Source organism: Rhinatrema bivittatum, chromosome 2 (genome assembly GCF_901001135.1).
Source record: "Rhinatrema bivittatum chromosome 2, aRhiBiv1.1, whole genome shotgun sequence".
NCBI lineage: Eukaryota > Metazoa > Chordata > Amphibia > Gymnophiona > Rhinatrematidae > Rhinatrema > Rhinatrema bivittatum.
In genome coordinates, this window is record NC_042616.1 from 42,720,876 (window position 1) to 42,738,161 (window position 17,286).

At 45.2% G+C, this 17,286-nt stretch overlaps 1 protein-coding gene across 1 annotated transcript in view; it reads left to right on the top strand.

Moving 5' to 3' along the window:
- Window positions 1-14,452, top strand: part of LOC115085975 (zinc finger protein 850-like) — a 67,707-nt gene extending 53,255 nt beyond the window's left edge. The window contains exon 6 of the mRNA XM_029592560.1: window positions 12,794-14,452. Coding sequence (XP_029448420.1) covers window positions 12,794-13,824 — 1,031 coding nt within the window. The 3' untranslated portion in view covers window positions 13,825-14,452. The remainder of the gene's footprint in view (window positions 1-12,793) is intronic.
- The last annotated feature ends 2,834 nt before the right edge of the window (window positions 14,453-17,286 follow it).

Consider the following 17,286-nt stretch of genomic DNA (forward strand, 5'->3'; position numbering starts at 1 on the left):
AAAGAGCCCCTAGTTCATTTCTACTCCTAAAAGCAAGAAAGGCAGAGAGGAAAATGCGTGTGGGAGCTTCTGCTCAGGTAGGAGATTGTCCCCAAATTCCTATCTTCTCTGTACAAACACTGCTGCAGCTTTCTAACCTGGGATATTTTAAAGTCAGTCCTGGGGTGCAGGAAAAGCAATTTGGGACCCTCCTCAGCATAACTGGAAACCTTTGAGTACTGGTTAAAACGAGATTTGGGGAAATCTCCCAGGAATCTATCTTTGGTCTCTTTCCCGTGACTGGTAATGGAATATCCATATATAATGTATGCTTATTTCCTTGTTTCTTTTCTTGCTTTTATAGGCTTAAATCTGTGAAAATGATCCTTTTTCAATTATTTATCTGTAACTTTGGGATAAACCTGGCCCCTTGGTATTAATTTCATTAACAGGGAAATTTAACTAAAGTATTTAAAAGATCAGTTTCCTTATATAATTTTAGCTCTCTTATGATTTCTCTTAGTCTTATTCCCAGGTCTCATTTTCTTATTACGTTAGAAAATCCCATTTCATAGAATAATAATTATGTACCTCTTCTATGTATATCCATCCTTCCTTGAACATTTTTATGGGGTATTATTCTTCAGTTACTGCAGCTTTGAACAATGTGAAAAACAGAACAAGAACCTTGATATTGCCCTGTGACTTACATCTGGAAAACTCTCCCCCTGCCCTGCTGAGCCCTAGTGCTGGGAGTTCTCCCGATGGATGAGATGCAGAAAGTGCTGAGTGTGGAAGGGTTTGTTTTTCAGGATCCAGTAACCTTTGAGGACATCGCCATCTATTTCTCCCAGGAAGAGTGGGAGGATTTAGATCAGTGGCAGAAGGAGCTTTACAAGGATGTAATGAAGGAGAATTATGAGATCCTGATCTCACTGGGTAAGGGAGAATTTTACATTTTTATTAGGGGATCTCAGCCATCAGGAAAAAGGAAATTCTTAGTGTGAAAATTTCCTGGTGTGATTTGATAAAAAAGAGAGAAAATGTCTGCATGCTGCAGTCATCACTTTACTTCTTGTCAGGTGTAAAAATACAGCAACTGCAGCATGATCCAGGAGTAAAAAGTAACACGTGGCTGTGTCAGGATATAGTGAGGGTAGAATGGGTGTTACACCGAGTTGTGCCAGTGGGATTATAGTGTTAGAATGAATGTAACACTTAGCTGTGTCAGTGAGGATACGATGTCTGTCAGTGGGGTTGCAGTCATAGCTCCCAGTTTCCTGTAGCAAATCAAGGGTAGATGTTTTGGCAAGGTGTAGACAATTAGGCAGTAAAATTTATGCAAATATACAAATTATGAAATTGAATGTCAAAATGTAGCATATCTTATAACATTTGTTTTGTGCCAGATTATTTATTTTGTTCATTTTTAGGGGGGATAAAGGGATTTAGTGCTTGGTGTCAGGAAGGGAAGAGTAGGATAGAGAATAGGAAGATAGATGGTTGTGTCAGGAGACAAAGGGCTCAACGCCAGCTGTGAGGGACCAGATGCAGGGCATTTTGGAGAAGAGATCGCAGAAAAGAGGGGGATAAATGGATAGGGTATGGAGGGGTAATTGGGGAGCATTAAGTTGAGAGAGAGGACATGAAGGGAAGAACGGGAAAGGGCGTCATAGAGTGGGAGGAGAATTGGGGGGAGATCTGGGATCAGAAGGTGGAGGGAGGGAGGATCCACTCTCGCACTCCTCCTCCTCCTGTTGCCAATCCATTCTCCTTTCTTACACCTCGCAACCCCTCTGTCACCTCTCACACACTAACACATCAATACCCTCCCCAATGCCTCTCACTTGCAGTTTCAAACTCCCTTCCCTAATCCTCTCCCCCACTGCCTATAGGGCAGATTTTAAACGACCCGCAAGCGTAAATCCCAGCGTTTATGTACGTGGCCAGGCCTTATGCGTGCCAGGTGAGTTTCCGAAGAGGCCCAGTCACGTGCGTAAACACCGGTACGGGAATAAGTGCCGGGCCTATTTGGAGGGGCGGGCTGGGACAGCGCCATTGTTCGCTGTCCCGAAGACTTGCGTGTACAACAAAGAAAACCCCCCCCAGAAAGGTAGGGTTTAGGGGGTGGGGAGGAGAGGAGAGGGGAAGAGGGAGAGAGTATAGGTAGGGGGGTAGGGAAGTTCCCTGCCAGTCTGCTCCTTAATTGGAGCGGACTGGCAAGGAACTGGGGAAGGCTGGAATGTGTTGCCAGGCAGACATTGGTTGTGCATGTCACGCATTTTAGAACGGGCCGGGCCGCGTGTGTAACCCACATTGCACGCAGAAGGGCCGGGCTGTGAAAAAAAAGGGGCGGGCCAGGGTGTGGTCTGGGAGGGGCGGGGCAGAGGGTGGGCCGGGACAGCGCCATTAGACTCCATTCCGGGGAAGTGTGCGCTGGCAGCTGACCGGTGTGCAGAAGATACTTCTGCCCCAGAGGAGCAATAAGTAGAGAAATAAAAAAAATTGGGGGTAGCTGAGTCGGGATGGAGAGGGGAAAAGGGAGGAAGGTCAGGCAAGGGGGTAGGACTGGAGCGGATTAGGAGGGAATTGGGGGAGGCCCGATTGTGTCTCTTCACATGGTGTTTTAAAATACCGCCCCGGCCATCCGCCCGTAAATGCATGCGCGGATATTGTATTTTATAACGCACGCGTGTTTCCATCACCTCTATTGAGAGGCAGTTTCCTGTATTCCCACCTCTCCTCCCTTTGTGTAACATTCCTTTTGGGTTTTTTTTGACTCCTCAATCTAGCTCCTTGTCACTCCTCATGTGCACCAGTTGTTTTCTAACTTGTTAGCAATGTCCCTAAAAAATCCTGCTTTGCTTGACACTTCCTTGATATTATCTGTGCTATCCTCCTCCTTTCCTGATGATAAAGATTTCCTGTGGGATGCCAAGGGACCTAACATGTGAGAAATGGCATTCATTATGATGGGGCCTTTTAGAAAAATGCCCTCCCAAGTGCAGAGTCCCGGGGTCCTTTTTTACCTGTATGCTTTGCACCAATTTTCAAAGGGAAAAATAGATGCATGCATTCCCCCAGGAAAAACCTACCCACAGAGATTTGCACCTGCAAAAAAAAAAAGTGCATAGTTTTCAAAATAGCAAGCAAGAATTCTTGCATCCCCTCCATAACCTTGCCTGCAGGAAACCCTCCTTAGAATTTGGGTAAAAGTATTTGTTGTGCACCATGTACTTTTACCTGCAGTAATGATGGCAGATTTTCAGACAGTCTCTCTATCCAGCATTTAACTGTATAAATGGGTTTTGGTAGTTTACCTTCTGAACTGGTTTTCCTGATGATGAGTGGGTGAATCGTACGCTTCCAGCTGCACTAGAATCTGCTGGGATGGAAGTTCATTGTGGCCATGATGTGACCTTCCTGGATAGCCCTCACTTATTCCCATAGTCTGAGACTCCTCTCTGCTCCTGTGCAGTTGAGGCACTATGTTTACAGGTGCTAATGGTTCATAAATTATTCTCTCTGTGTGTGTGCAGTTGAGGCAGTAGGCAGGTTGAGGGGTGCAGGGATCTGTCTGCTACAAGACAATGCCAGCTGCCCCTCCCACCTTACTTGCGATCCCAAGTCATGGAAAACACAACATGTATGCTACTTGGAAGAGACCTTTATTTATCAGATTTGGCAGGACATAGTATTTAGAAAATAACAACAGTTCCTATCTTTAACATCCTGGCCACTAAGCACCAGTTTCCCTTTAAAAAAAAAAAAAAAAAGATCTGTATCATGGGTGGTAACAAACATGCCACAAACCTTAGCCTGCTTAAGATACTAATACTTGTGGCTAACTTACTTACCCCTGATTCCAACTTTCAACTGATGCCTCTGAAGCAGGATCCGGCTGGAGAGTGTGGGCAGGGAAGAGGCTTGCTTCCTGGCTTTGAAGCCTGCCGGCTGTCTAGGCTAGCTCTCACCCTTCATGATAGCAGGGAGATCTGGCCGGCCTCGGACCCTCCTTTCGCAGGGGGTCCATTACTTTCTTCCTCTCCCTGCCGCTGTCCATCCAGGGGTTATTTTCTTTTTCTCTTTCTTTGCCCCCCCCCCCCTGTCTTATACTTCCCAGCTGATAAATATGCATAAGCTCATGCATAACATCGTGGTGGTTGGAGGGTCTCTTTCCGCATTGCAGGTCTTTTTCCCCCTCCCCATTACTTCGGGAGGGGTGCTGCCAATTTGCAGGTCCTCCCCCCCGCCTCCCATTTCTTTGGGGGGAAACTGCAACGTTGGCTTGCCAAGCTGTGTGTCATTGTCAGCATTGTCTCAGGCTGCCCCCTTGCAAAGGTGGGGGTCTCTGCTTGCTTGACCGTCCCTGTCACTTAGGATCTTGAGTCATATTGTCTCTTCTGTCTGGTTTCTTTATTTGCACAGGAACTGACAAACAGGCACATCTGATAAGGCATCCTTCTCTGCATTAATTTAAGGCCTTTAGTTTCCACTGATGCAATGCAGTTTTAAAGTTCACCTCGGTAAAAGTTCTTCTCTTGCTGTAGCAGGGTCTGGGTCTGTCAGAATTTTTTTTTTTTGTAATTTTATATTTTATTGATAAATTGTACATGTCGCTTCACACCATCCAATTATTCAATATTACAATAGAACAACCAGCAAACATGGTCCACAAAACATTGTAAAATTTTATAAGATACACCTCTAAGTTGTAGTGTCCAAGCATTAACACTGTTGAAAGCTCTCTGGAATAGAACAACGGATGTATAACATTCTATACAGCATTAAACCCCCCCAATTCCACCCCCCCCCCCCCCTTAGCATACCGGTCAGTTAGAACAAGAGAGATTAGAGGAAAAAAGCACTGTATAAATTCATCTATGAATAACTCTGATATGGGACTCACTTGTATGGAGCGATATACTGGCATTCGAGGACGAGTTTAGAAATCATTCCATAGTCTCCGCACTTTGATCTAACCATGTTTGTAGGAGCCGCCACTGCGCCTGTTTCTTTTGCCTGTGGGCAGCTTGTGCATGAAAGGAGTAGAGCTTAGATAGCCGGGACTTAAGATCGAAGAGCGTGGGCATCGTACTCTATCGCCAAACCTTAGCTATCTCACAACGGGCCGCAATAATTATTAAAGTTATGATTCTACCTTGCACGTGGGAGACCTCTAGTGGCATATTCAGTAATGCTTGTTCTGGGGTTAAAAAGACATCAAGCCCCGTAACCTGTTGTATGATGGTGTTTATTAACTCCCAGTAGGACTGTAGGCTGGGACACGCCCACCACATGTGGTAGAAAGTCCCTGTTTGGCCAGAGCCTTTCCAGCATTTAGGGTCTCTAGTTTTGGTATATCGATGGAGACGAAGAGGAGTCAAATACCACCTAAGTAGCACTTTATAGCTATTCTCACCCAGAGATGCAAAGGGAGAGCTCTTCTTGGTACCAAGAAAAATAGAGTTCCAAGCTGCCTCTTGACAATGAGGTTCTCAAGTCCATCTCCCATGCTCTCATAAAGGCAGGCTTATCCTTAGGATCCTTGTTCAAATAACTGTAAACTTGCGAAATTGTCCCTTTCAGATTATCTGCCTGATCGCACCAGTGTTCAAGTTGGGTCTTACCCATCGCTAGGTCTCGGACTATCTGTTCCCCCTGCATAAAGTGGCGTATTTGTAGATAAAGGAAAATATCCCTCTCGGGGAGTTGAAATGCATCTTGTAGCGCTTTGAATGCTATCACCTTCCCACCATCCCACAGTTGTCCAAGATATGTTAGCCCTTTTACAGCCCACTGTTTGAGAGTGAGAGATTGACTCCCTGCCGGGAACCATGAGTTATAGTATACACCTGAACTATAGAAATATCTCCGGGTGCCCACCAGCTTCTCCTTCCACTTGTCCCAAATCCTCAGGGTATTGCTGGTCGCTATTGCCATATTTAGGGACGGGTGCCAAGTATCCTTAGGCTGCTAAACCAAGGATCGTAGCGGTATTTTCCCAAGCAACACCTGTTCTATGTCTACCCACTGTTTTTGTTCACCTTTTCTGTGCCAGTCAAAAAGCGCCCGCAGCTGTGCCGCTAAGAGGTACCAACTCAGATTAGAGACTCCCAATCCCCCCTGCAATTTGGGTCTATACATAGCTGCTTGTGATATTCTTGGTGGCCTCCTTCTCCAAATGTACGAGAAAATACGGCGCTGCCACTGCTTTAGCATGGCTGAGAGGATGTGTATAGGCAGTGACTGAAACAGGTACCCCAAGCGAGGCAGAACATTCATTTTTATAGAGGAGATTCTGCCAAACCAGGAGAGGTATAGTCCATCCCATCTGGCCAGGTCTTTAAATATTTTTTGAATAAGTGGAGGGTAGTTCAAACGGAAAAGATCTTCTATTTTGCTGCTAATATATACCCCCAAATATTTGAGTTTCTTGGAGGCCCATTTAAAGGGAAGTGTCGACTTCAGTTGCAAGAGTTCTCTCTCTGGGACATTCACATTTAGGATTTCTGATTTCTCTACGTTAAGCTTGAAACCAGACACTTTACCAAATGCCAGCAGGGTGTCAGGAGCTGCTTGAAGGGATTCTGCTGGTTGCGTTAACGTAAAAAGGATGTCATCTGCAAACATAGACATCTTATAATCCGTCCCTCCAATGGGCACTCCCCTGATAAGTCCGCTTTGGCGAACTTGGATCGCTAGCAGTTCTAGAAAAAGCACAAATAGGAGAGGGGAGAGAGGACATCCCTGTCTCGTACCCCTTTGAATCGAGAAAAGCTCAGTGTAGGTCCCATTGATTTTCACCCGTGCCTGAGGGTCAGTATACAGCTGTTGTAGCCAGTTTAGAAAATAAGGGCCGAATTTCATTGCTTGCATGGTCCGGAACAGGAACTGCCAGTGTACCATGTCAAAAGCTTTTTCAGCATCGACAGACAGTAACTGTCGGCAGTCCCGTAGTATTAGCTCTTTCCACCAAATTGATTATTTTTCGAATATTGTCAGTAGCCATTCTGCCGGGGATGAAGCCAGCCTGATCAGAGTGAATCAAGCGAGCTATGATTCTATTCAAGCGGGTCGCCATAATTTTGGCTAGTAACTTAAGATCAACATTTATGAGAGAAATAGGCCGGTATGACCCACTTTTCTTTAAGTCTCGGCCAGGTTTAACCAATATGGTAATGCCGGCCACGTTTGCCCCCTGCCCCAAGGGGTGACCTTCTCTCATGGAATTTTTTATTCGTTGTCTGTATCAAGTTCTTTACCTGTATCAAGTTGTTATACTGTAAACCAGAGAGAAGGCAGATTGCTATTCTTCGGTATATCAAAGACTTTAAATAAATAAATAAATAAATAAGCATTGTAATGGAGAGGCCATTGAAGATACCATTTTCTTATAAAACTGGGGCGTAAAGCCATCTAGGCCTGGTGCCTTGTTTGCCTTTAAGTCTCTGACTGCGACTTGAATCTCCAGGAGAGAGACCTCACCATCCAAGAAGTCCCTTTCCTCTCTAGTGAGAGTTGGGAGAGATATATCCCCCAAGTATCTGTCAATTTGGTCTTCTGAGATTCCCATAGCTACGGAATACAGCTCTCCAAAAAACTGTTGGAAGCGCTGTCTAATATCCGGGGAAAGTGATCATTTGGCCCTCTGGTCCCTCTATCGCTAAGATTTGCAGCGTTCTCTGTTTCAGATATCTGGCGAGTAGTCGCCCTGATCGGTTGCCCCACTCGAATTTCTCTTGTGTAATCAGGGAAGCCCGGGCAGCCATCTCTGCGTCAGCCATGCTCCGAAGTTTATCCCTTGCTTTCTGCAATTGGGCATATGTGGATTTAGATAAGGTTTGTTTGTGAGACTCTGAAAGGGCGGCTATTTCATCTACCACTTGTTGTTTCTCCTTTTGACTGATTTTCTTGCAGTACGAGCCCCGGGAAATTAAATGACCCCACAGAACTGCCTTCAAGCGTTCCCATATTACTGTGGGCTGTCCAGCATTAAGTTTCAAATATTCATCAATCTTTTCCTGCAGGGTATTACAAAACGCTTCATCAAGAAGCAGAATGTCATTCATTTTCCATGGGCGAAAACCCAGTTCAACCCGGGAGAGGCCCACAGACAGACTAACCGGAGCATGGTCTGACCACATTATGGTTCCTATGCCTGTCTGATTGACTCTATCGGCCAACAGCTTATCCACTAGAAAATAGTCTATCCTAGTGTAGGACTGGTGCGGAGAGGAATAAAATATGTAATTGCTGCTAGTTAAGTTTCTTTGGCGCCATATATCCGTGAGGTGCCATGTCTTCATAAGAGACTTTAGTCCCCGCCGAGCAGGGCCTGTCCCTCTTCCCCTACCTCCTGAATTGTCTAAATTGGGATCAATGGTTAAGTTAAAATCACCCGCCAGTATCAGATTTCCATCCCCTTCATTTTGCAGAAGTCTGCCAATCCTATCAAAGAAACTCCGTTGATCAATATTCGGGGCGTATATGTTGACTAATGTATATAGTTCCCCCGTAGTTCAAATTTAACCAGAAGGTACCTACCATTTTCATCTTCTATATGTTTGCTTATTTTAAAATCCATACCCTGTTTGAACAGAATGCACACTCCCACATATTTTCTGTTCTTGTGTGCGGCAGAGAAAAATCTATATACCAAGCATGGCCATGCAAGTACATGTTCGTATCGGCGCCTTAAATGTGTCTCCTGCAAGCATATGATGTTGGTGGTTTGGAACTGTCTGTCCTGTTTAAGGAGCTGGCGCTTGCGTGGGATATTGATGCCCTTCACATTCAAAGAAAGAATTTGCATGGTCATGAGTTAATCTCTATATGAAGAACAAGCATTGCCAAAGGTATAAAACTGCCCTGCACAGGGCATGCAACATCCCTCCAGCAGTATCGCTACCACGTGTCTCCCCCCTTTTGCTGGCCGATCTTGAATAAGTGAGTATAGGTGCCCATAATCACCTAGCACAGCACTGCAAGTAAACACCAAGTCAACCAGTGTCCCTCCTGTCCCCGTACCCATTCCCCCCAACTCTCTCCATACTTGTACTTCCGGTACCCCACCCCCCTTTTTCAAGCGCCATAACCCTATGGCCTTCCTGCTAAGCAGGAGTGGTTGGTGTGTGACTGGGTTCAATGATCAACCCCCAAGACCCTCCCAGGCCTGCATTCATACCCTCCCCCATCACTTTTCCCAAGCGTGTAACATTCTCCTTACACAAACAATGAAAAATATTATGAAGAGCTTATACTCTCATTAACTAAATAAATGTCTGCGCCAAAGGAGCATACCGGCAGCCACAACATCAGTATGGTAACCAGTCCTTCGCCTGATCGATTAGGCCGAGATGACTCTCCTCCGTTGGTTTGTCCTTCAGCCCTGGTCCTCCATCGAGGGTTGTATAGGCGTTTCGGATTGCCTTCTCAGACAACGGCCGCCTTTCTCCACCCGTTGCCGGCGTGGATACTCTCGTCGCTCCCTCTGCTCTACCGGTGCCGATTGCTTTACATGGAACCCTGCCGCCTGCAAAATGGCGGCCGCTTCTGACGGCGAGGCTGCTTTGGAAGTGGCCCCCTTAATGGTTATTGAAATCCCAGTTGGGTAGAGCCAGCAATAGCGAAAATCTTCCTGGCGGAGCAGCGAGGTAATTTGCCTGTATTCCTGCCGGCGCTTGAGGGTTCCTGGAGAGAGGTCGGTAAACACGGCGATCGGGTGCGCTTCCCATTCCCATGTCTTCTGTTGCCGGGCCACTTGTAATATTCGTTCTTTCACTGGGTAACGCAAAAAGCAGGCAATTATATCTCTTGGGAGATTCCCTTGTCTCGGCCCAAGGGTCCGGGGTGCCCTCTCAATTTCAATCTCAGAAGCTGGGGCTGGTTGTTCCCCTTCGGCCATTTTGGAAAGTAAAAAGCAACTGATGGATTTTACCACCTCGTGGCAGTCCTTGTAGGCCTCAGTTTCGGGGATTCCAGGTGTAACCTGTGATTCCTATTTTCCAAGTCCTCCGTTTTAATAGACAGCTCTAATTCCGAGGATGAGTACTTGTCGCATTGTGCCTGTAGTTTCCTTATTTTGTCTTCCTGGGCTTATATCCGCAGATTGCAGTCATCTACTCGGTGCCCTATCTCCGCCATTTCCTCCCGTAATTCCGCAAATTTCTCCAGCATCTCATGTTTGTTTGGCTTTCATATCTGCCCTTAAATCCGTAAACCATTGACGGAATTTGCTTCTAGTGGGTACGGAGTTGGGATGCGATTCTATATTGGCCGTGGCGATCCACCTCCTCCTCGTCTGCGGGGCCGATCATGGCCGAATCCCCGCCCGCGTCGGCCTCTGCCTTCAGATAGGAGTAGCGACTGAGATCAGTGCCTTTTTTCCGGGACGTTATGATGGTACTCGTAAGCCGTGATCTCCCTGCTCTTTATAACTGCCTCAAGTGAGTGATGGAGGGGGATTCGCTTGGATAGTTGCTCGGGGTGCCCGGGAGCTCCCTGTTCAGGCTGCCATTCCTCCCTGTGACGTCACCTGACTCCTGGCCTGTCAGAATTTAGCCTGTACATGGCTATTATAATTCATAATTGGTGCATCAATGGTAAACAGGAGGTATCATCCTACAAGGCCTTTGCTGCTGTTAAAGGCATAGTTCAGGATGCGTTATTGCTCATTCCCTCTGCAGGAGGAGCTTCATTCTGCTCTGTGCTCTCATCTCATTCCCCTTCCTGGTCTTAAGGCATTTTGTCGGTGTCTGTGTCTTTGCTGCTGCAGTCGCACCATCGCTGCTCCCTAGCTGTTGGTCCATGCCACTGTTGCTCAGAGCTGCTGATTGCCTTTGCTTTAATTACTAAGTGCCAGAGGGGCATGCTGGGTCTGCTAAGGATGTGAGCTTGACCTGGGAATATGCACGCTTTCCAGCCATGAGAACATCCACTGCCTTTGTCTCCAGCTGGCCTGGTGCATGCACTTTGACCTGGTGAAGAATTGATGGATGACAGCTTCAAGAAATAAATTCAGGTGGGCTTGAGGAGAGAGAGCTCTTCAGCCTCACTGTAACCCTTCTTACGCCGCTGACTGACCCTCCCCTCTCACTTCCCTCCCTCACATACCTCTTGGCTCTGTGCTTAGCAGGGTAAGATGGGAATATGAGCCAGCCGCTGCTTTATTACTCCTCACTTCTATGCATGGGTGCACGGCGACTTCCACATAATGAAGCTCGCAGGTATTGAGCTGAGATGGATAATATATTGCAGTCTTCATAGTGGGGTTGAGAATATAAAGATGATTAAGGAAGGTTAACACGTCTTTTTTGAGAAGTATGGGGACTGTGTACTTGCCTCTAAGTGAGGATGTAAATATGTATTTTCATTGAAAGTAATCAATATCTGCCTGCTTGAAATGTTTTAAAATTGCTAACGTTGGAAGAATAAAAGCCAGAGTGATTAGGCAAAACCTAATGCTGTGTTCTTACCCCAGGATCAGGATCTCAGACTGCCACCCCTGATATCATATCCCACATGGAACGAGGGGAGGAGCCGTACATCAGAGATGAGCCAGGATCAGAGGAAAGAGGAGTTGGGAAAAGCAGCTGCACAGGTGAGTGCAGGAATAATAGGGACCGGGGTAAAACTGCTGAGATGAAGAGTGGAAGGAGCAGCTCGGAAGTGCAGCGACCTCTCACCATCTCCTCTGGAGATCGTTTTAATCACTTGCAGGGTTTTTGTTTTGGTGATCCCGGGCTCCAGTGCGGAGACACCCGATCGGCAGTTTCAGGCACCAGTTACACAGAATAGTCTTTCGAAACCCAACCACCCAAAGACCAAACATTATCTGAGAACCATAGTGTGGTCTGTTAGAAAAGAAAGATGGGGACCATCCCTGCTGACCAGTCCATAATTTATGGAGCTTTGTCTTATTTTAAATAGAGCTCTGTCTGATACAGTTCCCTCAATTAGGAATAAGAAGTGCTTTAGCAGCCTGATCAGAGGGTCAGTGCTGACGTCTGGAGTCCCCATAGGGAAGTCTCTCCATCATTATCTGAAAATCCTTTATTCTAGAGGAAGGTGAGCTATGGCCCATATCTGACCTGAGGTGATGAGATGCATCTTGGCCTACAGCAGTGGGAGCATTACATCAGCAGCCCAGAAGTGATGATGTCACCATTGGGCCTTCAGTGGACATCAGTTCTCCCCCCACCCCTCTCAGACTTAAGGGGACCACCCTGCCCAGATCGTTCTTTACCTCCACACACAAACATGTCCTTATTTGACCCTCAAGCCCAAAGGTTTGCCCACCCCAGCTTTACTCCCTGCTGAGACTAACTTCCAGGCACAAAGAGACTTTGACTTCTCTGGAGTCTTAGTCTGTGTCTCTAACAAACAGAATAATGCTCTGTGTTTACTTTTTATCTAGAAAATGATGATCCTGGCATTAAAAGTAAAAAGAGACATCAGTGGAAAGCCAGTCAGAATTCAAAAGGAATGATGATATTATCGGGAACAAATAGAGAAGATACTTCTTCATACTCTGGTTTGGAAAGAAATTGCAGGAATCAATGTATCTCAGAAAAGAAGCAAGAATTCTCAGCTGAGAATTCTACTGTGTGTGAGCAAAGTGCCAGTAATGTCTCACACACAGTGGAAGAGCGGAGAAAGAAGATAACAGAAGAAAAATGCGTGTATGATGCATTTTTGATGTACTTGAAATCTCAGAGATCTCACACAGAAGAATCATTCATATGTGGTGAGTGTGGTAAAAGCTTTCATAAAAAGAGTGTGCTCACAAGCCACCAGAGCGTCCATATGGGAGAAAAACCATTTACATGTATTGAGTGTGGTGAAAGCTTCCTTCGTAAGATAAACCTGAGAAGGCACCAACAAGTCCACACTGGTGAGAAACAATTTACATGTACTGAGTGTGGTAAAAGTTTCCTTAATAAGGTAAGACTCATAAGACATCAGAGCGTCCACACTGGTGAGAAACCGTTTCCATGTATTGAGTGTGGTAAAAGCTTCAGCCAGAAGATAAGCCTGACGAGCCACCACAGAGTCCACACTGGTGAGAAACCATTTACATGCAATGAGTGCGGTAAAAGCTTCCGTTATAAGGTGAGCCTGAAAAGCCACCAACGACTCCACACTGGTGAAAAACCATTTACATGTACTGAGTGTGGTAAAAGTTTCTGTTATAAGGTGGGTTTGACAAATCACCAGCGAATCCACACTGGTGAGAAACCATTTATATGTATTGAGTGTGGTAAACGTTTCTGTTATAAAGTGGGCCTGACAATCCACCAGAGTGTACACCGTGGTGAAAAGCCATTTACATGTACTGAGTGTGGGAAAAGATTCAGTTATAAGGTAAGCCTGACAAGCCACCAGGTCATCCACATTGGTGGGAAACCATTTACATGTATTGAGTGTGGTAAAAGTTTCCTTAATAAGATAAGCCTGACAAGACACCAGAGAATCCACACTGGTGAGAAACCTTTTACATGTACTGAGTGTGGTAAAAGCTTCCGATGGAAGATAGGCCTAACAAGCCACCAAAGTATCCACACTGGTGCGAAACCATTTAAATGTACTGAATGTGGTAAAAGTTTCCGTCAGAAGATAGGCCTCACAAGCCACCAAAGCATCCACACTGGAGAGAAACCATTTAAATGTACTGTGTGTGGTAAAAGCTTCCGTCGGAAAATAAACCTGACAAGCCACCAGCAAGTCCACTCCAGTGAGAAACCATTTACATGTGCTGAGTGTGGTAAAAGTTTCCGTCATAAGAGAACCCTGACAAGCCATAAGAGAGTCCACACTGGTGAGAAACAAATGTTGGGACCATAATTCTAATAGAATAGTGTAGAACAAAGACGTGATCATCTGGGACATTCTTATTTACAAATGCGGTAAGATCGATGCAGAAAATCTAGATATTGTGGTGAACGAGAAGAACATAAGATCGGCATTGTTGATGGAAGTATCAGTACCCAGTGATTATGCTGATCATATAGAGAAAGCACAGTTCCTTAATTACCAAGAGAGGCAATGAGAGACCAAGAAATGAGGCAGAAAGATACAAAAATAGTCCTAACTATATTGGGTGCCACTGCTCTGATTAAGAAGATTTTGAACTCCAGAAGTAGGCTCTCTTTGGTACGATGCATGTTCTAAGAAGAGTATTAGTAGTAAATTTGAGAAATTTAGTTCATCCTCCAACATGCCACGGCTTACCAATGATGACCATTCCTGTCAAACTATGCACAAAACAAATCCAATTGGATAAATTCCCACTTTGGGTAACAATTGGCATGTACTGAGTGTGGTAAAAAAAATACGGTCATAAGATAAGCCAGACAAAGGAACCAAAGAATCCACACCTATAAGAAACCATTTGCATGTACTGAGTTTGGTAATAGCTTTCATCACAAGACAAACCTCATTAACCACCAGAGAATCCACACAGGAATGAAAGTTCCGTATTTTTCGCTCCATAAGACGCATTTTTTTGCCCCAAAAACTGGGGGGAAAATGTCTGTGCGTCTTATGGAGCAAATTAGGGGAGGGCATAAAATTGTGTTTGTCCCCATTTCGTTTTCGGGTCTGGGGAAGGCCATTTCTGTCCACTCCTCGGATCAGAAAACATTTATCTTTCTCTTTGTTGGGAAACCCCCCCCCCCACCCTCCTGACCCTCCCCCCAAGACTTGTCAAACATCCCTGGTGGTCCAGTGGGGTCTGGAAGCGATCTCCTGCACTTGGGCCATCAGCTGCCAGTATTCAAAATGACGCAGATTAGCCTTTGCCCTTACTATGTAACAGGGGCTACTGGTGCCATTGGTAGGCCCCTGTCACATGGTAGGAGCATTGGACGGCCCACGCCAAGATGATGCCGGCCATCCATTGCTCCTACCATGTGACAGGGGCCGACCAATGGCACCGTTACCCCCTGTGACATAGTAAGGGCAAAGGCCTATCGGCGCCATTTTGATTCTTGGCAGCCGATGGCCCAAGTGCAGGAGATCGCTCCTGGACCCCCGCTGGACCACCAGGGACTTTTGGCAAGTCTTTGGGGGGTCAGGAGGGTGCGGGGTTGTAGTTAATAAATTTAAAGGGTTGGGATGGGGTGTTTTGGGTTTTTTTTCCAACAAAGAGAACGATAAAAGTTTTCTGAGCCAGGGAATGGACATAAATGGCCCTCCCCAGACCCAAAAACGAAATGGGGACAAATACAATTTTATGCCCTCCCCTAATTTGATCCAAGAGCCGCACAGACGCCCGGGAACAGAGCCGGTTTAGCACGCCTTTTTTTTTTTTTTAATTTTCCCACTTTGAATTCTAGCTGTATCTTATGGTCAGGTGTGTCTTATGGAGCGAAAAAAACTGTATTTATTTGTACTCAGTGTAGAAAAAAACTTCAAATAGAAGATCCAACTCGCGAGACATGGAGAATCCACAGATGAGACCATTTTCATGTACTGAATGTGAGAAAAACTTAATTAGCAAGGGAATGCAATGTTTCTGGCTGCCCTGTGCAACATCAGAATTTGGCACTCGGTCCACCACCATCCTCTAGTCAACACGATTTATTTTATTTATTTATTTAAACATTTTTATATACCGGCATTCGTTGTGGACATCATGTCGGTTTACAGTCAACAGGTTAAGTTTGGAAAATTACATTTTAACAGGGAAGTTCAAACTGGGAGAGGGGGTAACGATAGGTAGCTAAGAAAAGACAGGGTAAACAAAATGAGGTTCCTCGCGGTGAGGAGATGGAGTATAACAAAACATAGTTCCTCAATATGAGAAAAAGGGAGTAGACGTATTGTGGTCTACATTGGCACGGATTGATGACTTTTTATTCTGGGTAAGCTTGGTTGAACAACCATGTTTTCAATTTCTAGTACTGATAATGCTTCTTTTCCCCTGAGCACCCACTGATGGTGTCCAATATATCCCCATCCCAACTGCTGCTGCTTTCTGCCATTCCACCACTGCTAACATACATGCTCAGCTTCTCAAATGTACACTGGGTAGTCATGCAAGTGCCTGAATGTAGGCACCGTGTCCTCACAATTCCTGTGGCAAAATAGCCATATCTTTTCTCCTTAATTTGAACGTGCACCTAGGAAAGGGAAGAAGCATCACAGAAATTATGGAAGTGTCACAGCACACATCCATGGCTACCTAGGATGGTAGTGAAGACTAGAAGGCGTGCATCAGTGAGAATCCAATGGGTGGTCAGGAAAAATGAGGTGGCTGTATGTACCTTGGTCATGACAGCTTTGAGAAGAAAATCTCTATTCTGCACATTGAGACAGTACAAAGTTAAGATTATAGACTTCACAGAGAGAAAGGGGGGAGGGTTTGAAGGACAAGCAAGTTACAGTGTGCACCACATTCCCCACTCACCCAACTACACACGTACAAAGGTACAGGTTATAGAGCAAACCAGTGTACAATAACACCACTGTCAGCTATTATAGTTAGAATTTAAAAAAACTACACACAGAGGATTATTATGCTGTTATAAACTTAGCACCAAAAATTGCATGTAGAAAGGACATGCCCACTTTATCCCAAAATTTCAAAGCGGATATATATGCATAAGATCACTTTGAAAATTAGCCGGCCCGTGCACACACTTGCTTATAAATGTTTGCAAATCAATTTTTGAAAGTATGCACCTAAACCAAAATGTATGTGCAGAATCACCTCTCTGTGTACAATTACAGTCACAAACTGTGGGGAAATTTTCTGAAAGCACATTTAAGCACATAAATTCAGGTTTTGTGCACCTAAATGTTTTCAACAATCAGGCCCAGAAGAGAATCCCATTCCCCATGCCTCACAACCCCCATTGATAAAGGATTTCAGGCAGAGTTTCATCTACCTTAGAGAATAACAGAACAAAAACATGAGGGGAACATGAGATAGCAGGTAAAGAGAAGAGAGGAGAACTATCCTCCATAGTAAATATGTATAAGACAGTTACAGAATCTGAAATTATCACCACGTCTGACCTATAATGGCCTAACTTCCTGGGAGAGTCCTGGACTGATCTCACTTTTATCTTCTGGCTTTTCCTGAAACCTTTAATTTCCATGACTTTCCATCTCCCTTAGCCCATCTAGGTCACATCTCTTCGTATCTCTTCTCTGCTTTTTCGTATCCCTCCACTTGTTTTGCATTATATTATTTTCTTTCACCCCTGATCTCCAGTTTATTCCTCCATCACACCATCCTTAATTTCTGTTTCTGGTAATTCATTCCCACCCAGCAATCTTGCTCTTATTCCTCGACCAGTT